Source organism: Urocitellus parryii, chromosome 7 (genome assembly GCF_045843805.1).
Source record: "Urocitellus parryii isolate mUroPar1 chromosome 7, mUroPar1.hap1, whole genome shotgun sequence".
NCBI classification, from domain to species: domain Eukaryota; kingdom Metazoa; phylum Chordata; class Mammalia; order Rodentia; family Sciuridae; genus Urocitellus; species Urocitellus parryii.
Window position 1 is genome coordinate 165,711,456 of NC_135537.1, and position 23,553 is coordinate 165,735,008.

The window sequence follows — 23,553 nt, forward strand, 5'->3', positions numbered from 1 at the left end:
TGTCCAGTGACAAACTGATGAGTGATTAAACAAATTTTGGTGTATTTATATAATAGAATATTTTTTGGCAATAAAAAAAGAACAACATACTCAGATGTGCTATGATACGCTTTGAAAGAAGCCAGTCATAGTTCACATATTGTGAATTTTTATTTCTATCAAATGTCCCAAATAGGCAAATCTATAGATCTAGAGAGTAGATTAGTGGTTTCCCAGTGCTAGAGAAGGGTGGAGGGAATAGGGAATGATTACTAATGGCACAAAGCTACCTTTGGCTCGATGAAAATGGTCTGAAATTGATTGTGGTAATGGTTGCACCACTCTGTTAATATGCTAAAACCACTGAATTGTCATTTTTTTTTCAGTACTAAAGATTGAACCCAGGGTCACTCTACCACTGAACTATACTTCCAACCCTTTTTATTTTTATTTTTTAATTTAAAAAATATTATTATTATTATTATTTTTAAAGAGAGAGTGAGAGAGGAGAGAGAGTGAGAGAGAGAGAGAGAGAGAATTTTTAATATTTATTTTTTAGTTCTAGGCGGACACAACATCTTTGTTGGTATGTGGTGCTGAGGATGGAACCCGGGCCGCACGCATGCCAGGTGAGCGTGCTACCGCTTGAGCCACACCCCCAGCCCCTATTATTATTTTTTTAGAGAGTGAGAGAGGAGAGAGAGAGAGAATTTTTAATATTTATTTTTTAGCTCTCGGCGGACACAACATCTTTGTTGGTATGTGGTGCTGAGGATCGAACCCGGGCCGCACGCATGCCAGGCGAGCGCGCTACCTCTTGAGCCACATCCCCAGCCCCTTAAAATATTATTTTAGTTGTAGATGGACATATTTATTTATTTTTTATTTATTTATTTTTATGTGGTGCTGAGGGTTGAACCCAGGACCTCACGCATGTGAGCTACAACCCCAGTCCCCCCAACCTTTTTTATTTTTGAGACAGGATTTTCCTAAATTTCCCAAGCTGGTTAAATTTAAGATTGTCCTGCCTCAGCCTCCCAAATCTCTAGGATTACAGGCAAGCGCCACCACACCCTGCCAAGTTTACCTTCCATATGGCTGACAACTCTCTATTATGAAAATGGATGCCTGAAAGGACTTTTACCCAAAAGGAGGAGAACTGATGCCAGGTTTCAAGGCTTTTAAGGACAAGGTAACTGCCTTGCTTTCGGGCAGCATTGCAGGCTGTGAACTGAACACTTTAAGACCTGGTGCAGGGCTGGGGACGTGGCTCAAGCGGTAGCACCTGGCATGCGTGCAGCCCGGGTTCGATCCTCAGCACCACATACCAACAAAGATGTTGTGTCCGCCGAGAACTAAAAAATAAATATTAAAAAAAAAAAATTTCTCTCACTCTCCTCTCTCACTCTCTCTTAAAAAAAAAAAAAAAAAAAAAAAAAAGACCTGGTGCAGTGCAAGAAAAAAAAAAAAAAAAAGACCTCATGCAGGAGAACCCCAGGGCCTTGACTCACATCAATCAGCCCACACTGCCAGTGTGCTGCAGGAGCCCTCTTCTAAGATGCCCTTCTAATTGCTAAGCCCACAAAGTGGAGACACAATGTTCATAGAATAACATCTTTTCAATATTTTGCAAATCTAGGTGTGTGTAAGTACAACCTGGTGTTTGCACAACAACGAAATCACTCAATGATGCTTCTCAAACAGCATCTCTGCTGTTAAGCAACACATGACTATGTATCATTTTAAAGCAGTTATTTTAATTAAACAGCCAGATCCAGGTGTGGTGGCTTACGCTATAATTCCAAGAACTTGGGAGGTTGAGGCAGAAGGGTTGCAAGTTCAAGAATATCCTGGACAAGGGCTGGGGATGTGGCTCAAGCGGTAGCGTGCTCGCCTGGCATGCGTGCGGCCCAGGTTCGATCCTCAGCACCACATACCAACAAAGATGTTGTGTCCGCCAAGAACTAAAAAATAAATATTAAAAAAAAAAAATTCTCTCTCTCAGTCTCTCCTCTCTCACTAAAAAAAAAAAAAAAAAAAAAAAAAAATATTTAATGGAAAAAACCCAAACCCCAACTTTTTCTGTGGATGCAAATAGATGTCAGAGAACTGGAAAAGACACTCTATCACCAAACTGACAACAGGAGTCCCTGTGGAAGGCAGAGGGATAGGATTAATCAGGGAGGGGCATAGGCATATCAAAAAGCCTTTTTGGTGCATTTATACTGAATTATGGATTTCCAACAAACAAACAAAACAAGAAAAAAGAGAGAGAAGGAGGAGAAGAGAAGAAAGAGAAGAGTATGGGAGGAGAAGAAAGGGGCAGAGGGGAGAAGGGAGGTAAGAAGATTCAAAACCCCCAAAGGACAGAGGCTGGCTCCATGCTCAGCCCTCCCTACCTCTGGCCACCCAGGACTGCCCTCTCCACACTGAAGTCAAAGCAAATACAGTGCCCACCTTGGAGCCAGACAGATGGCCAGACCATTCGGGTTACAGGTGAGGCAGTGCCCTAGTTAGAGGTGGTTGCAATCTAAGCCTGTTGCAGCAGCCAGGGTCCTGCGCAACAGTAGGCAGAAAGGAGAACTGACGGGGTTGCAGGGCATCTAGAGGTCGAAGACAGGCAGCACTGTTTTGTTCAACGACCAGGGAACTCGGGTAGTAGATGTGGAGGAAAGAGTGTGTCTGTGGGGATTTCAGGCAGTGATTCATTTCCTCATGAGCAAATCTGAAAGGAGCGAAGGTTGAGGTACTAAGGCTCAGGCTAGCCCAGGTGGGACTGTGCCAGGAAAGATGGATGCATCCTGGAAACCACAAGACTGGCCAAAGAAAACTGGGGAGGCCCCAGGGAATGGACAAATAGGGACCTGTCCCTTGATGTTACACTCTTATGGTCCTGGAAGTTTGCTTCTCTTTAGTCTCCTTGTTCACAAAAGGATTCTCCATCTTTGAAAGCAAAAAGCAGTGGAAGAGGTTCCTGATTGGAACAGTGTAAGGATGCTGGAGGTATTCTTGGGGACTGTGAAAGATGTTCCATAGTTCCATGGTATGTTCCCCTGTACTCTCTCACTGAAGTGCCATGGGTTCGTTGCCTTCTTTTTTTTTTTTTTTTTTTTTTTTTGAGAAAAAGGAAAAAGAAGGTCTATTACTTTGCTAGCAAAGGAGAAGCAGAGGGGACTCCTGTCCCAAAAGGCTGTGATTCTTCATTGCCTCCATTTGACAAATCCTTTAGTAAATCTTTTCCACACATCCTTACCACGGTTATCAGAGTAAGTGCATGTTTCAAACTTCTGAATGCTGCAAGCTAATACCTCGACTGTTAATTACTGTCCTTTAAGACTGATGGCCTTAAAATATCAATCATGACTCTTTGCCCCCATAATCAACATTTCCAAGATGCAGGACTTCTGTGTTATTCAATCTGATCTTTGCAATTTTCCCCACTGAACGCTTCCAATGTTTGCTAAACTCAAGGAAACAACGTTTATAAACTAAATCTTCTGATCTTCCCTCAGAAAGGGGGAAGATGGAGACATACTGCAAAGTGGACATACTTGTGCTAAGGATTGAGCTCAGGGCATTATGTGCTAGGTAAGCCCTGTACCACTGAATTACACCCCAGGCCTGCCTTGATATTTCTTTTTTTAATATTTATTTTTTGGTTGTAACTGAACACAATATCTTCATTTTATTTATTTATTTTTATGTGGTGCTGAGGATCGAACCCAGGGCCTCCCATGTGCTAGGCAAGTGCTCTACCGCTGAGACAATCCCAGCCACTGCCTTGATATTTCAATAATCTATGGTTGCTGGGAAATCAGAAAACAGCATTTGTTAAAGGTGTATGAAATAAGCTGGGCATGGTACTATATACCTGTAATTGGAGTGACTCAGGCCAGTCGGGGCAATTTAGCAAGATCCTGTCTCAAAAAAATAAAAAGGGCTGAGGACATAGCTCAGTTAGAGCACTTGTCTAACATGTGTCAAACCCAGGGTTTAATCCCCAAACTGTAGTGTGGTTTTGTGGGGGATTTCATTAATATGTAAATAAATACATGAGAAGCTCTGATTGAGGAAAACTTTGGCTCTTTCAAGGAGGAAATTTGTGATTCTCTAGAGTAAGCCTTTTCAACCTCAGCACTATCCACATGCTGGACAGGATGATTCTTTGTTGTGTGGGGTTGTAGGATATTTGATAGGATCCTTGACCTCTGCCAAACCAGTTGTCAGCATCCCCCACTTCCAAGTGATGACAATCCAGAATGTCTCCAGACGCTGCCAAATGTCCCTGGTGGGCAAAATTGTCCTATTTGAGAATCATTGCTTTGAAGATTAGACTCTTGATGTTTGTTTCAGTGGCTTTAGAATTCTGTTTTTTCCTGCTTCTATGTAGTTGTGATTAATAGGTTCATTTATTGATTTGTATTCTACCATTTAATGAAAAGTAGAATGAAAAGTATGTGTGTGTGTGTGTGTGTTTCAGTGGAAGCAGAAGATATATTCCTTGGCTTTGGGATGCACAAGAAGGAAATCTAGACAAATATATCAAAAGGGTTAAGAATTGTCCTATATCCTTAGCAGGAATATTATCCATTTTCTGGGCCCTCTATAGTTTTCAGCTAAGAAACCCGCCACACAGTTCCACAACTCTGCCACTCCTTCCTTGCCAAAGTCCCACTTCACCTGAATTTGGCTATTTGTCCCCCTACCCCAGCCTGGCTCTCAGCTCAAGCTCTTCGTTCAGTCTGCAGAGCTTTCCTTTCACTCTGCCAAAGCAATAACTGCCCTTCCTCCAAGACCCAGCATCAAGCTTTCCCTGGCCCATCTCCCATCACCTATCTCTGCCTGGCCCAGGCCCTTTGGCACTGAGCAATCTGGCTCCTGTCCAGGCTAATCTGCACTGCCTGGTAAATTTTCTCCCTTCACCCACCATTTCAATTCCTAGAAGGCAGAGAATGAGCTGAAACTAGAAGCTACTTGAACATCTCCCAACCCCCAGACCAGCTCTGTGCCAGGCACTCACAGCTCCTCAAGCCCCTTGCCTTGAACGTGGCATTCAAATTCTGCCCAAGGTTGCCCTTCCCATCTGGTTTCCTAATCTCTTCCCGACACCCCTCCCCCACCCACTTCTCCATCCCAAACCCCACTTCCATTTAAAGTCCTCCAAGACTCAGCTGATCGTGGCGCTCCCAAGGTGGACTTAAACTCTCTTCCCCGCCTTCAGCCAACCTTCTCCCTTGGGGAAGAAAGGCCAGGGGGCTGTTTATCTTTGTCTTCACAACTATTCCTCAACTTCCTTCGTTGCTGGGCTACCTAGCATTTAATCAAAGTTTGCTGAATGGAACAGGGAGGAAATGAACAATGTCCGCGATCCAGAAGCAAATATCCTGTGAATGACCCTGAAGGAATCCCTTCAGAGACAGCCCTTTTGGTTGTCAATGGCCCTAGACACGCGATGACCGTCTCTAACAGAAACTCTCTTAAGCGCCTGCAGGAGGAGAAAAGGCGGCGAGGCGAGCAGAGGCTGCCCAGCTGAGGCGGGCCAGGTGTCATATGATTCTACAATCACATGATCCCTAGAAATGGGGTGTGTGGAAGGAGAGGAAAGGGGGAGGAGAGTGAATTGAGTAGAAAAGAAACAGCATTCCAGGATGGCCCCGCCTCTACGTCGACAGATAACCAACGGGAACGTGGCAGCCCGCATTCCTGGCCAATGGAAACTGAGATGGGCGGGTCATCACGCAAGAGGGGCCGTAGTCCGTGAGCTGACCGACTCGGGCTACCCAGAGTGCGCGGACCCCGACGCAGGTAGGAGGGCGGCGGCGAAGACCTCTCCCCTGCTCACACCAGAGGTCTGGCTAAGGAGTGTGCGCTTGGGGTTCCTCAGAAATCTCATCCCGGAAACAAGAGTAGACCCGCTCATAGAAACTCTTTTGGGGATTTCTGGGTTTTTCTTTTTTTGGGGGTGGAGGGTAATTGCAGAGATCCCCATTAGAAGGGGACTCTTTCTTTCCCCCAAATGCCGGGAAGCTGCAGCCCTTTCCCTCAAAGCAAGGAGCAGCCCCTCTTTGAGCCAGCTCCACCCTTTACAGCAGGTGCCGGCTCTTTTCCCTTCTGATGATGGTGGGTGGTCCCCGGCTGCGGCTAGAAGTGGGTAGACCCTCCTCGGATCCCGGAGCTGCGAGGGGCTGGAAGTGGGTCTCGGGAATGGGGACTGAACTCATGGGTTGCGTCTGCCTTACTTCCTCTCTTGGGTGGTGAAACAAGCCAACTTCCGCCTCTCCCCGCCACTTTTTCCTACCCCTTAGCAGCTGAGTTGGCTCACCTTTTGGGAAATTTCACTCCCCTTGGCACTCGAAGTTGGGGGGTGCCACCTAGTGGAAGATTACGGAGTTAGGGGTTTGATGAGGCGCCTGTCCTCTGGCTGATTTAGCTGTGTGGAGTGGGAGTCAGAGAGGCCGCTGCTGGAATCCTAAAGGGTATTGGGCCTCCCTCCGCAGTCCCTGGTTTTGTGTGGCGAGCGTGTAAGTTTTTGTGTGTGTACTCGTTTAAAGTAATACACTATATTCCCTAACCTCCGGATAAAAAGGAAGGAAAATACAGATCAGTCACTAGGGTGCCAGATTCAGTTCTGCAGATTGGCATCCCTTCCGGACTAAGCCAGTGCATAGTGATAGTGTCCTGAAGGTTGAGATTAGACGTCCAAGGAGCAGGTGGGGCTGTCTGTAGATGCTTTGCCTGAGATCTGTGGGACAAGGAGAGAGGGTGAAAGGACTAGCCTTCTGCATCCTGATTTGGCCCAGAGATGACCTTTTAGGGATGTTGAGTTTGAGTGGCTGGGTGGGATTTCCTGCCTCCACCTCTGCCCTGTGTCCACACATAGACGTTGGGAATTGAGGCACACAAACAGGGAGCAACTTCTGAGGCCTGCACTATCCGTCCATGGCAATTCTAGAAATAAGACCCAAGAGTGATTTCCAGGCAATTCCTGTATCCCACCTCCCCATTCTGTCCTGCCTGGTCCACTTGCCCAAGAAACACTTCTGTCCCTTTGGCTCTGCTAGTACCTCAGATTTTTATTCCCTCTGGGGCTTGGGTTTCAGTCCTAGGTAGTATTAGGGTGCCACTTGTGATATTAACCCATGTCTCAAATGCTCTGGAGCCTCAAAGCCTGTTATCACCATGACATGTTACATGACACGGATTTGTTACTTAGCATCATTGAGTTTCAGTTTCCTCCGTTGAAAAGTGAAGGTAAGGGGCTGGGGTTGTGGCCCAGGGGAGAAGTGCTTGCCTGGCATGCATGGGGCACTGGGTTCAATCCTCAGCACCACATAAAAATTAAATAGGGGTATTGTGTCCACCTACAACTAAAGAATAATTTTTTTTTAAAAGAAAGAAAAGTGAAGGTAATCATCACTATTTTGGATGGTTGTTGCAAAGAAATGAAGATAGCTGTGACTGGCTTCCTAGAGGGTCACAGGACATTTTGCTCCCCTAGGCAGGGTAACATCACTCCACTGCCCCATGGAGCTGGTTGAGCCAATTGGGGGAAGACTTGTTAGGGAAGTGAGAGGCTGCTGCCGCAGAGACTGAAGGCTCAGTTCCTCCTGCTGACTCAGATGGGCAGCCCATGAGCAGGCAAGGTCTTTACAAATGCAACTGAGTTTTGCTTCCAGGGTGGGGGTTGGAATGTGTTTGGGGAGTTCAAAAGGGCCATGGTGGTGGTGGGGGCTCAAAGCACAGTTGTCTCAAAGGCTGATTCAGCCTCTTACCTGAGTGGAGAGGGGACAGTTATGGGCAGGTGGTGACTGTCCTCTGGGAAGGCAGTCCAGACTCCACTGGCCGCCATACTTCCTTTTTCACAACTTTCTCAACCCTGTGGTTTCCCATGTGATCATGTAACTGTTCCACTCTAACCAGGTGCAGGTGGAGCAGACCTTAGGCAAGAAGGCAGCTGGAGGGGTTGGCTGAAGAAGGGGAGCCCTGATTTACCCTAGCAAGAGGAGAGAGCCACAAAAACCACACACCTTCCTGACTTTCATAAGCCTGAATCAACACACCCATAGAGACTCAGGTGTCAGTCCATGGCTGGGGAAAGAGATCCAAAGATACGCTCACGTCAACATGGAGCTCATGTAGACACGTGCTCATGATAGGCATGCACTGGTGTATGTGTGACGTCCATATAAGACACATGTAGGAAACTATCAAGTTACATCTTTCTGCCTGCTTGAACAGGAGAAGCTCAGCAAGTCTCAGCATTGGACCTTGGCTTGGGGAATGGTGAATGGCCTCAGAATTGAAGATGGTATGGGCTTAATTAAGTTGGGTGCCAAACACTCCTTGGTATTTTGCAGGAAGACCATGTGGATCCTGGTGAGCTGGGTCACATTAGTAGCAGGACTGGTGGCTGGAACACAGTGCCCAGATGGTCAGTTCTGTCCTATAGCCTGCTGCCTGGACCCGGGAGGAGCCAGCTACAGCTGCTGCAGTCCTGTTCCAGTGAGTGCCCTTTAAGCCAGGCAGGAGTTGGTAGCCTGGATTTTCCCAAGGGTGATCCTGGATTGGCTGGAGAAGGAGGCTAGGCCCAGGTCCTGTGATTTATCCCCTCCCCTCTTTTTCCAGGAAAAATGGCCTACAACATTGAGCAGGCCTCTAAGCAGCACCTGCCAGACCCATGCCCACTGCCCTGCTGGTTACTCCTGCATCATCACCATCTCAGGCACTTCCAGTTGCTGCCCTTTCCCCAAGGTGAGTGTGTCACTGGCTCCAAGGAGGGGTTTAGATCTGCATTTACTTTTCCTATACCTTCCTGTCCCCAGATAAAGGACCTTGCCCATGCAAGCTTCTCTGTGTCTCATAGGCTGTGTCATGTGGGGATGGCAGCCACTGCTGCCCCTGGGGCTTCCACTGCAGTGCTGATGGGCAATCCTGTTTCCGAAGACCAGGTATGGCAGGGGTGCTGATGGAGGGCAGGTGGTGGGCAACATTATCCTAGTGTGCCCAGGAGCCCAGCCAGCTGGGTGGCCCTGATTCCTACCCTTGTGTCCTTATTTGTGTGGTATTTGTATTAAGCAAACCTGGGCTCTGGACAGAGGGGCAGCTCTAGGAGGGGACAGGAGAAATGCAGGATTCCTAGCATTGTGGGGTTGGGTCCCACTGGACTGAGTTAATGCCAACTAACTTTTAGTAGATTCTCTGCTCCCAGTCATCTTTCTGAGGCAGGGACTGGCTTGTCTGAGAAGTGGGCTAGGGGATCCTGGGAGATCATTAGAACCCCAGTGCCAATCCCTAGGTCCCCTGTAGCTGGGCCTGCAGGCCCTGGTGCCACCGGCTTCTTGAGTGATGGGGGAATACCTTCACCAACTGGGTTGGTAGAATCCTGGATCATCCTGTCCACAGATAACAACCTCTTGGGTGCTGTCCAGTGCCCTGGTAGCCAGTTCGAATGCCCTGACTCCTCCACGTGCTGCATTATGCTTGATGGCTCCTGGGGATGCTGCCCAATGCCCCAGGTACAGGTTTGGAGAGATGGAGGTGAATGGAAGGTAGTGGGGGCAGAGCTAGGGGCGGGGATTGAGGGAAAAAGATGGAATCAGGACCATCTCTTCTCAGGCTTCTTGCTGCGAAGACAGAGTACACTGCTGTCCTCATGGTGCATCCTGTGACCTGGTTCATACTCGCTGTATCACACCCACAGGCACCTACCCCCTGGCAAAGAAGATCCCTGCGAAAAGGACTAAGGGGGAAGGTGAGGAGGTGGGAGAGCATAGGACTGGGATTGCGGGCAGCTGAGAAAAAGTTCTCCTTCACTCTCGTTTCCCCCCTCATACCTTGCTCTTCTTCTAGCAGCTTTGCCCAACTCTATTTTGTGCCCTGATGCACAGTCCCAATGCCCTGATGATTCTACCTGCTGTGAGCTGCCCAGTGGGAAGTATGGCTGCTGTCCAATGCCCAATGTGAGTAAGGGGCTAGAGCCAGCTTGGCTGTGTGCCCATGGCCAACTGGCCTGGATAGTGCTTTACAGGGGCTCCAGGGGCTGAGGCTGGTTGACTGGTGATGAGAGCCTGGCTGACTCAGGACTTGTGCTGCCCCCTAGTGGGGAATTGGAGCAGTGCCAGCTGTCAGCCTGAATACTTGTGCTCCCCTGAGACTGGAAGTCAGTCACTAGACTTACCCCTGTCCCCACCCAGGCCATCTGCTGCTCCGACCATCTGCACTGCTGCCCCCAGGACACTGTGTGTGACCTGATCCAGAGTAAGTGCCTCTCCAAAGAGAATGCTACGGACCTTCTGACCAAGATGCCAGCACACACAGGTACCAGAGGCAAATCATAGACCCCATTCCATCTGCACTATGAGGGCTCTCCTCTAAGTTATTCTAGGAACAGAAGTGGGATTCAGTGCTGATGGACACAGAGAGGGACCAGGCAGCTGTAGCCCCCTTTCCTCCACACTGGCCTTGCCTTTGGTTCACTGTGGGGTGGCATAAACTGTACCCTCCATCCTTAACATCTGCTTCTAGATGTGGAGCCTGCAAAGTGTGGTGCACCCTGAGGGTCCCTAGTGCCACTGCTGATTTGTTCTCTGCCTACCTCACAGTGCAGGAGGTGAAGTGTGACATGGAGGTGAGCTGCCCAGATGGCTATACCTGCTGCCGCCTCCAGTCAGGGGCTTGGGGCTGCTGCCCTTTTACACAGGTACTTGGGAGCAGTGGGTGGGCTGAGTTGAACAGAGATGGCAGCTGGCTAGACTCCTGTGCCCACTGGCCCTTCTCCATCCACCCTAGGCTGTATGCTGTGAGGACCACATACACTGCTGCCCAGCAGGCTTTAAGTGTTACACAGAGAAGGGAACATGTGAACAGGGGACCCTCCAAGTGCCCTGGATGGAGAAGGTCCCAGCCCATCTCAGCCTGCCAGACCCACCATCCTTGAAGACTGATGTTCCCTGTGATAACTTCACCAGCTGTCCCTCCTCCAATACCTGCTGCAGACTTTCTTCTGGGGAGTGGGGCTGCTGTCCTATCCCAGAGGTGCATGGGTAGGGGAGAGCACTGGGGGGACAGCATCATGGTCTGGGCAGGTGGGTGACCAGAATCCTGTTACTTGCTCTTCTATACTCTGCCGAGCCCACAGTGGCACCCAACTCTGTGATTTGTCTCCAGCTGTAGGAGCTATGAGCAAGAGAGGTGGGCCCTGCAGAGCTGCTTCCTATAATATCTTTTTCTGCCCATAACCCAGGCTGTCTGCTGCTTAGACCATCTGCACTGCTGCCCCGAGGGCTACACATGTACAGCCGAGGGACAGTGCCAATGGGGGAATAAGATAATAGCTGGATTGGAGAAGGTGCCTACACGCCAGGCTTCTCTGTCCCACTCAAGAGACATCGGCTGTGACCAGCACACCAGCTGTCCCGTGGGGCAGACCTGTTGCCCAAGCCTAAGTGGGGGTTGGGCCTGCTGCCAGTTGCCCCACGTGAGTGCCCACCTGCCTGTTATAGGATGAGGATGCTAAGTCCAGTGGGGTGGGGGGAACCACAGCAGTGTGATGCCATTTTGTCACCCAGGCTGTGTGCTGTGAGGATCGCCGGCATTGCTGCCCAGCGGGGTATACCTGCAACGTGAAGGCCAGAACCTGTGAGAAGGAAGTGGATTCTTCCTACCCTGCTGCCCGCCTGGCCCTCAGCTCTACTGTGGATGTGAGGGATGTGGCCTGTGGAGGAGGACGCTTCTGTCATGATAACCAGACCTGCTGCCCATATAAACGAGGGAGCTGGGCCTGCTGTCCCTATCGCCAGGTCAGTGCCACCCCTGACCCTGGGGCTAGATATGGGTGAAGGCTAGGTCCTGTTTTGTCCAACTCTCTCATCCTCCTCTGACCATCCAGGGTGTCTGCTGTGCTGATCGTCGTCACTGTTGTCCCGCTGGCTTCCGCTGTGGGACTAAGGGAACCAAGTGTTTGCGCAGGAACACCCAGCGCTGGGACACCCCTCGCTGGGATACCCCTTTAAGGGGCCCATCCCCGAGACAGCTGCTGTGAAGAGGGGCTGAGGACTGGAGACACACCACAGCCCTTGAGACCCGACTCAGAGGGTACCTGCTCAGGCCTTCCCAGCACCTCTTCCCTTCAAATTCTCCCTGCCCCACCCCTCCCCCATTCTCAGTTTCCTCATCACCATGGGAGGTGGGGCCTCAATCTAAAGCCTTCCTATCAGAAAGGAGCTGTGGCAAATGCCACGTTACAAACTGCCATCCTCTATCCCAATTTCTGTGGACTCTGTGGCCAGGTGCTCTCCCCTATCCACAGGTGTATGTGTGCTTTTGTGTGTGAGTGTGTGTGTGTGTGTGTACCCAGGTGCGCATGCCTCCAATAAAGTTTGTACACTTTCTTAACAGTGTCCGATTTGGCCTGCCTGCCCTCCCTAGGGGACCCCTGAACAGGGGTGTTCCTCCAGGGCCAGCATTCCCCCTCCCCCATAAAAAGTCACACAAGGCCTTAACCTCACCAGTTTTATATTTGCTCTTGCCCACAGCGGCCCCATCACATTACCCCCCAGTCCCCAGGGCTGCCCCAGCCACCAGCCCTGTAACATGTAACCCAGAGGCTAGTCAGCAAGCAGCACCCCCTCCCAACCCAGGGGTACACAGAATGCCCCTCCCTTCCCAGCCCTCACACTAGCAGCCAAGGCCAGGTCGCCCCTCCTGCTCTCCATAGAGCTTTCTATGTACAACCACGTTTATACAGGCACTGCTTCCCCCCCAGCCCTCCTCCCCAGCCCCTCCCAATGGGAGGCCTGACCCTTCCCACCTCCCTAGGCTTGGAGGCAAAGCCTGGGTCCCTTCCCAAAACATACCCAGCACATACCACCGCAGGCTCCGCAGGCCCCTGGGCACCCTTCCGGGCTAAGAGTGAGTGCCCCAGCAGCTCCCCGGGGCGCGCAGCCTGGGGACCGGGTGGGGCGGGAGCGGTGGGGGCAGGCCCGGAGGCGGCGCTACTTGACGTTGAACACCATTAGCGGCCGCTCCTCCCGCCGCTGCCAGGGGCTCTTCTTGTCGCCGGTCTCATCGCCCACTTCTGCCCCCAGCTCGTCCTCCGGGCTGGTGAGCGAGTCGCGTCGCAGCTCGCTGGCGCTGCTGCGGGAACTGTCCCCACGGCTGCGGCCCCGACCTCGGGGCACGGTGGCCGCCCGGCCCTCGGGAGCCGCCACCTCGTCCAGCAGCGGCGTCAGCGAGTTGTCCTCCGGGGAGCAGAGGCCAGTGCGGCTCTCGCTGCTGCTGGGCTCCGTGTCCTCGCTGAGCGCCAGGCGCGGGGGTGCGGGGGGAGGCGGCGGGGCGGCGGGCGGGGCGCGCTCCCGCTCCTCCCGCGGGGGTCGCCGGCGCGCGGGCCGCGCTTCGTGCACGTCGACGCCGGAGTCCAGGCTGGCGTCGGTGCTGCGGCCCCCGCCTCCCGCCTGCAGGTCGATGTAGGAGTGGCGCACCTGTGAGTTGGAGCGCCCATCCAGGGACACGAACCAGGCGCGCGGATGAGGCTTCACGCCCAGTTCCAGCAGCTTCTTCTCGGTCAGCGCCTGCAGCTCCCCGTTGAGCTGCGCCATGGTGGACTCGTTGAACAGCACCGGGATAGTGACGGAGCCGCTGACGGGCGCCGAGCGCCCGCCCCCCCAGCCCTCGCCGCCGCCACCACCGCCGCCCTCGCCCCCCGCGCCCGAGTGGCCCTGCATCAGCGGGCGCTGGGGGTCGGGCTGGGGAAAAGGGCGCGCCGGGCCGGAGGCCGAACCCTCTGGCGGGGCGGGCTCATCGCCCACTCCCGCGGCGCCAGCCTCGCCGCCGAGGCGCACGTAGTGTGCAGGGATCACCAGGGTGGGCATGACGTTGCGGTAGACATTGTCCTTAAGATGGTCGATGGAGCCGCAGAAAATGAGCTGCCCCGCCTGGCTGAGCGACGGCGGCCGCGCCAGCTGGTCCACCGACTGCGAGAGCAGGAAGTCGGGGGTCTTGCTTTCGGCCGCCCCCTTGTGGCCCAGGTAATGGTCGAAAGGCGGCGGCGGCGAGGGCGGCTCGTGCAGGAAGGCGGCGGCCCCCGCGGGCCCCCGCCGGTACTCCTCCAGGCCGGGCTCCAGTCCGCCAGGCCCCTCGACGGAGCGGGCGCCCTTGAGCCCGACACCCTCACCCCCGCGGGCACCCGGAGGCTCCGCGGCGGGGCGGCTGGCGGAGCGCGGCTTGGCACGGAAGAAGTCGTCTCGGGAAGCGGCCAAGTCCCTGGAGCTAGAGAAGGCCGAGTGCAGGGGTCCTGGAGGTGGGGCCTCGGGGTCCCCCGACGAGGCGGGCTCCAGGGGTCCTCCACAGATGAGGTGGAGCTGGGACATCGAGGTGGCCTGATCTCGTTTGTTACCGTCAGAAGGTCCGGAGAGCTGCAGCTTGCGGTGCTGTTGCCTTGGCTTCAAGCATCGCCTCCTGGAGAGGGAGACTGCGACCCTCAGGAAAGGCCGAGGGTGAGGGCCAGAGTGGCTGCCTAAACCAAGCTGTTGCAGACCGAGGGGTGAAGATAGTTGGAGGACTGGGGCTCGCGCCTGGTGCGTTCGGGAGAGATGGGGGGTCGGCAGGAAAGGGCCTCAGAGAGGTTGTGGAAGGGTTAAGGGTGCAGTGGGAGGCCATCCAGCAGCTGAGGTCCATCTGGGAAACTGCATCCTGAGACCCTGGAAGGGCACCTAAGCCAACTAGGAGTGTGCCTGGAGTACCCTGGATATAAGAGCTGGGTTGGTAGGAGCAGCCACAGATTGTCTCTAGAGGGGTCTGGCCTGCAGATCCTACCACTTGTCCCCCCACTCCTCTTAAGCTGCTAGACTTTCTGGTCTTTACTTTTGCACATGCAGTCCTTTCCTGATGGCACTGCAAGGATCAGAATTGTTGGTGCATCTTTGGGCCCCCAGTGCCCAGCACAAGACCAGGCATACAGCAGGCCTCAGATAAAAGGAGGTGGAGGTCCCCCATACACTCACCGGCAATAGTAGATGAGCAGACACAGCAGAATGAGCACCAGCAGGGCCAGGGCTGCCAGGATGGTGAGCAGGAAGATGGTATGGTAGGTGCCAATGTCCTGGATGCCTGACGTGATAGTGACCAGCCCTGTGCCAGACAGGGGCTTAGTGTTCAGATGTGGATGCCCTTTCTGCCTTTCATAAAATGTCCACTCTTCCATCCTTCCCTTCCACCACTGTCCCCTGCCCCAATGCCCCACCACTCTCACCAGCCGTGGGGGAGGCCATAGCAGCCACCCAGTACCCCAACTGGGGGGAGATGAAGGTCCAGTAGAGCTGCCGGCCTTCCTTCCTGATCACACCAGTGCCATTGCGTACCCACAGTCCTGGGAGAGGCATGGTCTCATCAAACTCAATGTCCCTCCACCAACCGCCACCTAAGTCCAATTTTCCTTCCCCAAACTCCAGCACCTGAAGCTCCCTGAGACACTTACCACTCTTGGGGTCAAACCTCCAAGCTGGTATGCTGGTGCCCACAGCCAGGGCACGAGGCTCTGAGGGCACTGGCAGGGACAGGTGAATGGGACCTGAGAGCGGCACCTCTGTCCCATTGCCTGTCAGCAGGTGCACACTCACAGCAGCCAGGGGCATCAGCTCCAGCCAGGAGCCATTGCCTGAGGGAAGAGGACACAGGACTGAGGTCTAACTCCTGGGGAGGGGAGGGAGTCCCTGCTATACCAGGTACCTAGCATACCTGAGCTGGAGGCCTCGGTGCCCAGGAAGGCAGGGAAAGCCCGCATTTCCTGCTGGGTGCTGGCAGGTGTGAGCGAGGCCCAGAGCTGGCTGTAGGTGGAGCTGACAGGCAGGCGGGCAGCCCGGCGCTGGAACTGCACCCAGGGCTGGGATCGGGCTCCTGGATGGAGAGAGGGACTGCAGTGGCCTAGCCAGGGACCAGGGCAAAAAGCAAATATCTAAGAAGGGGGCCGTGGGGTCGGGCCAATTGGGAAGGCCAGGGATGACTTGGAGAGAATTGGGTAGTCCAAATGTTAGCCTGGAAGAGATGTGGACCTGAAACCTCCAATCCTGTCTATGTGACCCTCAGCAAGTTACTTGCTGTCCTTGAAACACTGTTTCCTTATAAACCAATAAAATGATGACATTTAAAATGATGTCCTCAGGGAATTAATGTCTCCTGTATGGCAGGTACCAGGCCAGTTCCTGGAATGCAAAGATGAATGTGGCCAGCTTCCCTGCCTTCAGATTCACAGTCTAGTGTGGTACTGTCCTTTAGTACCATTGGAATTTTCTACCATGATGAATGATGGTGATGACCATTACTATACCCACTAGACGCACATGGCTATTAAGCATTTGAAATGTGGTTAATGTAACTGAGGAAGTGGATCTATTTTTAATTTGTAAGGATTTGAGGAATTTTTAATTTTGGTTATTTCAATTTAAATAGTTACAGATAGTAGCTACTTCATTAGACAGGTGTGTGTGTGTGTGTGTGTGTGTGTGTGTGTCTGTTGGGGTGAAGGGAATAGACATAAACAGAATTCCAATACTGTATGGTTATAGATAACATTTATTAAGCTTTAAAATATACTGGGCACTGTTCTAAGCTGGATACTATAGAAATCCCTGTAATTAGCATAACAGCCCCTGAGATAGGTTGCCTTTATTATCAATTCTATTTCATAGATACGCAATGGAGGCAGAAGTTTGATAACTTACTCTAAGTCACCATCCATGATCCCAGAATGATGCCTCAGCTCTGGCACCAGGACCCACCCTCTCACCCCCACTCCATCCTGCCTCTTTATTAACTGCTGGGGGCGTCTGGCCAGCCCAGCACTGGGAAGGCATGGAATGGAGTCTTGCAGGACAAGTGAGACTCTGCCAGGAAAGTGGGAAAGGACTTCCAGGAGGAATTGAGGAGAAAGCTCCACAGCCTGAGGCAGTGGCTGCCTGTCCTAGTGGGTGCTGCCAGCTCTGGGAAGGGTCTGGGCTTCTGCTAAAAGCAGTGAGCACTATGGGAGAGCTGTAGCTCTGGGCAGCAAGGTCCATCTGGCATTTTAGAAACCTCCAGGGGTCATTTAGAAGCCTCTGGTGCAGGGTCAGAGTGAATAAGATAGCCAAGAGTAATTTGCCAACAAGAGTGCAAGCTAAGGGCTGGGATATGGCTCAAGCGGTAGCGTGCTCGCCTGGCATGCGTGCGGCCTGGGTTCAATCCTCAGCACCACATACAAACAAAGATGTTGTGTCCGCCAAAAACTAAAAAATAAATATTAAAAAAAAAAAAAAAGAGTGCAAGCTAAGAATTTTAACTGGGGAGGGTCTTCTCCCACTCCCAAACCCACTGTTGCTCTCTAGTGGTAGCTGGATGGAATCTACCCTCAGCATGGCCAGGCCAGAACCTTTTCCAAACCCTCACTGTCCCCTTCTGCCACATCACCCTGTTGACTTGGCCAGGTCTTACACTCAGCAAGTGTCTCTCCTTGCTTTCTACTCCTGAACCCACCATGTGCTCTGGTCCACTTGGCTCTATGCAGGTTAGGGTCATCTCTGAATCCAGCTGTGTCTCTCCACTGCCCTACTAGTTCTGCAACCATTCCAAGGTTTGTAATGAGGTTTGTCTTTCTACTTGTCTGTGACTTTTTAAGGCAGGGACTTAAGTCTGTGACTTTTTAATGTTCTTTCTTACCATTGTGCCCCTGCACCAGCCACCATGCCTGGCACAGTGCAGATGCTGAAGTATTTAAGTGAGTGAGATTGAAAGCCTGTGGGTAGACAAGGACCACTTCAGGATAGCTCCAGGCCTTGCACTTGATCGGTGGTCAATACCTGTGGAAGGACCCTCTCATGGCCTCCTCACAGCCAGACACCCAGTAAGTGCAAAAATACATGATAATAAAGGTGGCAGGGAAGTAGGAGTAGAGAGAGAATAGAAACCACAAGAAGCCCCAACAGACTATAAACATTTATTGAATACCTTCTGTGGTTTTTTTTTTTTTTTTGCATACTTAATGTATTTATTTATTTGGTACTAGGGATTGAATCCAGGTGTGCTCTACCACTGAGCTATATCACCAGCCCTTTTTAATTTTTATTTTGAAACAGGGTCTCACCAGGCTGAGGCAGGCCTTGAACTTACTATTCTCCTGCTTCAGCCTCCAGAGTCACTGGGATTACAGGCTTGAGTCACTGGATTCAGCACAATTGATGTTACTTACTCCTTGCCTCAATTTGATTAAGACATTATGCTTCCACATATTACACATGAACAAAGAACGGCTTAGAGAGGCTTGGGTGATTTGCCCAAGTGCACCCAGCTTATATATGTTCAAGGAAAGTTTTTTTGCACACAGGTCAGGGGGAAAGAAGTGGAGTTGGTGTGGAATGGAAGGGTGGGGCTTACCAGGAGAGCCTAGGAGGATGTGCACAAGGTCCTCATAGAGGATGAGGGTGGCTGGCCGCTCGGGGAGCAGGTAGAGGCTGACAGATGCATACACTGCAAGAGGGGTGGCCCATGAGCTCCAGAAAAACACACACCCCCTTCCAGGCACCCCCACACACCCAATCCCAGTGGTTTCATCCTCCCTCACCCCATTCTGCATACCCCAGCCCAGGGAGCAGCTGCTGGAAAGCCTGTCCCCTCCACCCCCGAGGACTATTTTGGGAAGGGGCTGATGGAGGATCAGCTGCTGCCCCCCTCCCAACTCCACCTGCCCCTCCACTCACAGGGCAGCTTGTCAACACGCCAGGGCACAGAGTTGGTGAGGAAGCCAGGGCGGGCAGCAGTGACCAGTACCCAGGTGCCCAAGCGGTAACTGAGAGGTAATGTGGCCACGCCCTCTGAGTCTGTGGTGCCGGCAGCCAGCAAGGTCCGGTTCCCAAACACATCCACGGAGGCCCGGGCCAGGGGCACCAGCTCCCCGCTCACATACACCTGCACCTTGATCAGGATCTCTGTGGGCAAGATGGGGTGAGGGGAGTGAGGAGCCGAGAGGGAGGATGAGAACTAGGGGAAGCCTCAAGATCAAAAGAACGGGCTGCTGGTTATGGGGGATTACGGGGCTGATGCCAGACCAGTATTATAATGAAAGCCAGTATTTATTTACTTTTGTAGTTCTGGGGATGGAACTCAGGGCTTCCCTTGCACACCAGGCAAGAAGTACACTGAGCCACAGCCAGCAAGTATGGAGTGCTATTATTTAAGCCTAAATGAAGTCTGAGAAGTAGGCGGTGCTATTACTGTATTTCATCAAGTCTAACCCATGCAGCCTTTCACGTTTTAATATTTCTGAACTTGAGTTTTATCTGTGATTGATGATGTCATCATTAAAATTGATAGCATTTTTTCTTTCTTTCTTTTTCTTTTTTTTTTTTTTTTTCAGTACTGGGAATTGAACCCAGCGTTGCTCTGCCACTGTGCTATATCTCCCTGCCATTTTAACATTTTGAGAAATTGTCTTGCTAAGTTACTGGAGTAGGCCTGGAACTTGTGATTCTCCTGCTTCAGGCTCTAAAGTTGCTGGGATTACAGGCAAGTGCCCAGTGCAAAATAATGATGCATCTTACAGTCAATGATGTGTTAAATTTGATAAAATATGCCCTTTCCCCATTTTACAGCTAAACTAAGACTCAAAGAGTTTAGATATATAGACTACAGTTGAGAAATCTGGGATCCAAACTTGGTAGTCATCACTAGGACACAAATTCTTAGCTATTTGACCCTAGGAGACCAGTGTCTGAGGACAGGAAGGAAAATGAGTGCTGAGAAAGGATGAATTCAAGGAGGAGGGGCCTACAGATAGAAATAGATGAGGTCAAGTTTGAAAGGGAGGATGGGGGCCAGTGTGGTGGCCCACACCTGTAATCTCAGTGGCTCAGGAGGCTGAGGCAGGAGGATTGCATTTTCAAAGCCAGCCTCAGCAACTTAGAGAGGTCCTAAGTAACTTAGTGAGGCCCTGTCTCTAAATAAAATACAAAAGAAGGCTGGGGATATGGCTCAATAGTTAAGTGCCCCTGGATTCACTCCCCAATACCAAAAAGAAAAAAGAAAGGGAGGATGAAAGCTGGGTTGGAATTTGAGTTCTCAAGGAAGAAAAATTGAGAAGGGGACACTAAGGAATTGGACATTCCCATCATTCCCCTCCTTCCCAGAAACCTTTGCACAAGTCTCTTTTCCTTCAAATTTAGGGATACACTCTAACCCCTAAGCCTGAACAAGTATCTCCTGACCCCTCCCTTCATGTCTATAGCTGGTCAGTGACAGTCAGTCACCATGGCAACGCCCTCATTCCTCCCAGGAGATCAGGCAGGGAGCTGGGGCCCTAGCAAGGGGAAGGCAATCTGGAGGGCCCACCAGACTCAAAGAAAACTGATAGGCAGGGAACTGGGATGGAAAGACCTTCTTCTGGTTTCCAGGGCTGCCTCTGCCCCAAGTCCCAGAATAGCCAGGCTGGGCTGGCCTGCAGAGATCCTAAACTCCACTGGCATGACGGGACCCGAGTTTTCCCATGGATTCTCAGGCAGGCTCTTGGATCCACAGCCCATCTACCCTATCTGCTTCCCTTCAGGAAGGCCTTACACGTGGAGCCTGACACTCAACAGTGACAGGTGTTTTATCTCAGGCTTCCAGTCCAGGGCCAGGACCACGCCTGCTGGTGGCATCCCATCCAGCTGTTCACCAGAGCCCACCTCCCTCTCCCCTCCCAGGCCAGAACACAACCCTGTAGGGTGGGGCACACACTCAGCCCACTCTGGTCTCCCCCAACACACAGTAGGAATTCTGAGAAGCTAGAAGGGCCTGGCTACTATCCTGGCTGGGAGCAGCTGGACAGAGCAGCTGGGAATAAGGGACCCAGCAGCCTTAAAAATGGGGTCACTTGAAGGAATGCCTTGGGCTCAAGGGCTCAAGAGTCTCAGAAGAGGTGAAAGAACTGGGGACACAAAATCGGGGTGGGCAGGTAAAGCCTGAGGAGATATCAGTGCCAAGCTGGGGGTGGGGCAGATGTGGAGCAGATTCCCTTCCCTCAACCTGGGCTCCCAGCCAGCTGCCTGAGAACCCCCTAGCTAGTCTCTATTTCCACCAATTCCCTGGGCTCTCTCCCCTGGGGCGCAGGGCCTTGACAGAGGGACTTTTTAAGAAACTAGGAACTCCTTCTACCTGGCAAAGCCTCCTGTCCTCCCTGGGAAATCAGGGAAGACTGAGGCAGAAGGAGATCCTTCTCCATTCCTCAAAGCCTAACATTCCATACAATGTCTGCTTCTCAGCTTCAGCCCTGCCTCCTTCCAGTAGGAAATGCAACCTCCTCCCTTCATCCGGATCCCACTTCCCTCAACCAGACCCCCCACCCTGCCTTTCCTGCTAGCTTCTTGAAGGTGGTGGTGGGGGGTTGAGGAGCAGAGAAGATGGTTTCAGGCAGAGATGGGGCCATCAAACAGAGGAGGCAAGTGCAGTATGGGGTGATGGCGCAGGAGGCTGGGAGGTGGGCGCAGGGCTGGGGTGGATGGAGACCGAAGCACCCAGGCATCGGTGTGGAGTCCTAGTCTCTCCCGCTGCAGGAGCCGGCCCCACCCCCACCTCACACACCCACCTTGGTTGGGTAAGGCGCTGGGAGGGTCTCTTCCATTGGGAAGGAGAGGTGAAGTGAGGAGGGGGTGATCTGGGAGCGGGAAGAGGACAGGAGTGGCAGGACGCGGGCTGGATGGAGACCCAGGCACCTGCCTTCCCAGCTGGCACTCAGCATGGCTCCGCGACCACAGCCCAGCCATGCGCCTTGAGTTGAGAATCACAATGTGCCCCTTTTCTCAGAGCCCACCAACTGCAGCCTCACCTTCATCATGGGAAAATCAGCTCTTATTTGTGCACCCCAAATTCTAAACCTGGGGGGCCGGCTGGAAGCTGTCAGGCTCCCTGGGAGAAGAACCCCATTCGAGCAGTCGATCCCGCCCACAGCCTCACCCACTCCCCCTTTTCCCCTCCCCCCTTCAAGCTCAGCTCTAGGCGCCCAGCCCCCGTCCGGGCCCAGGGTGGCAGTCGATGCCAGCGCCCCCACCCAGCCGGGGTCTAAAGTGAGGAACCTGCGGGGGGCTGCGGAACCAGTGCCCGCCCCAGCCCGCCCCTGGGCGGGTGTCTTCTGTAGACAATGGCTCAGGCAGCAGCGCCTCGAGGACCAGGAGGGAGAAAAACAAGTCGGGAGGGGGCTGGCGGCGCCAAGCCTGGGTACCCCCGCCCTCCGCATTGTGTCTCCCGGAGACCCCCGCTCCGGACAGTCTCTCCCCCACCCATCACATTCCCCCAGAAGCGCCGACCCTAGGTCCCTTAGCTCCCCCCCCCCACTCCAATTCAGTGAACGGAATGCACCCCAATTCACGAGCACCGCGAAGAGGGGCTGGCGGGCTGGGACCGGATCCGGAGTCGCAGGCCCGCGATCGCTGCCCCTCCCGGTCGAGACTCACCCTGCGGACTGGGGGGCTCCGGCGGCGACTTGCCGGGAGCCCGGGAGGCGCCGCCGAGCAGTAGCCCCAGCAGCGGCAGCAGCCGCGCGAGGACGCTGGGGCCACTCGGCGGCGGCATCGCGGGGCTCGGCTCGGCCTGGCCCTAGCGGTCCATAGCTCCCGCCTGGCCCATCTCGGCCGGCCCCGCTCAGCCCCAGCTCTGCGCCGCGCCGCGCCGCGCCGCTTGGGCTCCCGCTCCGGCTGCGGCGCCCGCTCAGCGCGATTGTCTCCGCCCGGAGCTGCCGTCAGCGCCCCCTGCAGGCCTCTCCTGGCACCGCGGGCCTGCGGGCACCGCCCCCTTGCGGCCCAGGCTCCGCCCGCCACCTCAACACGGCCCGCCTGCTGCCCACCCCATCTTTCCAGAATCTGAGCAGCCAGGGAGTGTTGAGGGTTGAGTCCAATTAAGGGAGTCTTGGGGTTCGTGAAACTTGGTGCAAAATTGGAATGGTTATTGCTTGTTTTCAAAGGGGTGGTCATGATTGTCTCAAAAAGGTGTTAAGAATTCCCTGCCACTTCTCTCCTCAGATACTCAGAATGTTATGCAGGTTGGACTCTCTAAAATTCTGAATTACTCAGATCTGGGGGCGCATCTAGCCTCAGCCTCTTATTAAGTCACCTGCAAGTTAATTTAGCGTTATGGTCCTCAGTCATTGTTTGTCATGGGAATTGTAATCATCTACCTGATAGGGTTGTTGTAACAATTAAATGAGATGATGATGTAGAATCCAGCACAAACCTGTCAGGAGCAGATGTGCAATAAATGGGGTTGTGGTTGGCCTAGAATAAGGAGGGGGCTCACCTTCCCTTAGGTGATAAGACCCATTCCAGGGTAGACACCCTAGCTAGAATGTTCTTCCAGCTTTTTTCCTCCGAGAATCATCTGTTGGTCCCACTAGCTCTGGCCTCACGAATGACAGCCTGGATCTTTTCTTTCTTCGCCAGTCATTACACCCCACATTTGAAGAGTAGCCCCAGCCAACCTTTCTTTTCTCTCAGTTCATTATTTCCAGCTGTCAACATCACTCAGCTTCTGCTCTGTATCATCAGATCCTCATCTAACTTGATGCTGAAACCCTCTCTTGGGTGA

General features: G+C 52.8%; 2 protein-coding genes across 4 annotated transcripts; one reads left to right on the top strand and one right to left on the bottom strand.

Moving 5' to 3' along the window:
- Positions 1–5,726: 5,726 nt before the first annotated feature.
- Grn (granulin precursor) lies at positions 5,727–12,367 on the top strand. 3 transcript variants are annotated; one of them, XM_026412391.2, is made up of 13 exons: positions 5,727–5,784; positions 8,337–8,481; positions 8,605–8,730; positions 8,843–8,927; positions 9,382–9,494; positions 9,595–9,730; positions 9,829–9,938; positions 10,173–10,296; positions 10,581–10,678; positions 10,768–11,013; positions 11,222–11,455; positions 11,547–11,777; positions 11,867–12,367. In XM_026412391.2, the coding sequence occupies exons 2-13, from the start codon at positions 8,344–8,346 to the stop codon at positions 12,017–12,019; spliced, it is 1,794 nt and encodes a 597-aa protein (XP_026268176.2). In that variant the 5' UTR covers positions 5,727–5,784; positions 8,337–8,343; the 3' UTR covers positions 12,020–12,367. The 3 variants fall into 3 exon arrangements, with proteins under 3 accessions (XP_026268176.2, XP_026268179.2, XP_026268178.2); XM_026412394.2 differs by having other exon boundaries at positions 9,832–9,938; XM_026412393.2 differs by having other exon boundaries at positions 5,776–5,828.
- A 416-nt stretch (positions 12,368–12,783) lies between these two features.
- Fam171a2 (family with sequence similarity 171 member A2) lies at positions 12,784–22,545 on the bottom strand. Its single transcript, XM_026412426.2, has 8 exons — positions 22,428–22,545; positions 18,702–18,929; positions 18,379–18,471; positions 15,712–15,870; positions 15,452–15,631; positions 15,227–15,343; positions 14,979–15,105; positions 12,784–14,433 (listed from the first exon to the last, which is right to left on the bottom strand). The coding sequence occupies exons 1-8, from the start codon at positions 22,543–22,545 to the stop codon at positions 12,972–12,974; spliced, it is 2,484 nt and encodes an 827-aa protein (XP_026268211.1). The 3' UTR covers positions 12,784–12,971.
- Positions 22,546–23,553: the final 1,008 nt, after the last annotated feature.

Coding starts and splice junctions, on each gene's coding strand:
- Grn (XM_026412391.2), top strand. CDS start 8,344: ATGTGGATCCTGGTGAGCTGGGTCACATTAGTAGCAGGACTGGTGGCT. Junction 9,731..9,828: donor GAAAAGGACTAAGGGGGAAG/GTGAGGAGGTGG, acceptor CTCTTCTTCTAG/CAGCTTTGCCCAACTCTATT. Junction 9,939..10,172: donor GCTGCTGTCCAATGCCCAAT/GTGAGTAAGGGG, acceptor GTCCCCACCCAG/GCCATCTGCTGCTCCGACCA.
- Fam171a2 (XM_026412426.2), bottom strand. CDS start 22,545: ATGCCGCCGCCGAGTGGCCCCAGCGTCCTCGCGCGGCTGCTGCCGCTG. Junction 15,632..15,711: donor CACCGAGGCCTCCAGCTCAG/GTATGCTAGGTA, acceptor CTCTTCCCTCAG/GCAATGGCTCCTGGCTGGAG. Junction 14,434..14,978: donor CTGCTCATCTACTATTGCCG/GTGAGTGTATGG, acceptor CTCCCTCTCCAG/GAGGCGATGCTTGAAGCCAA.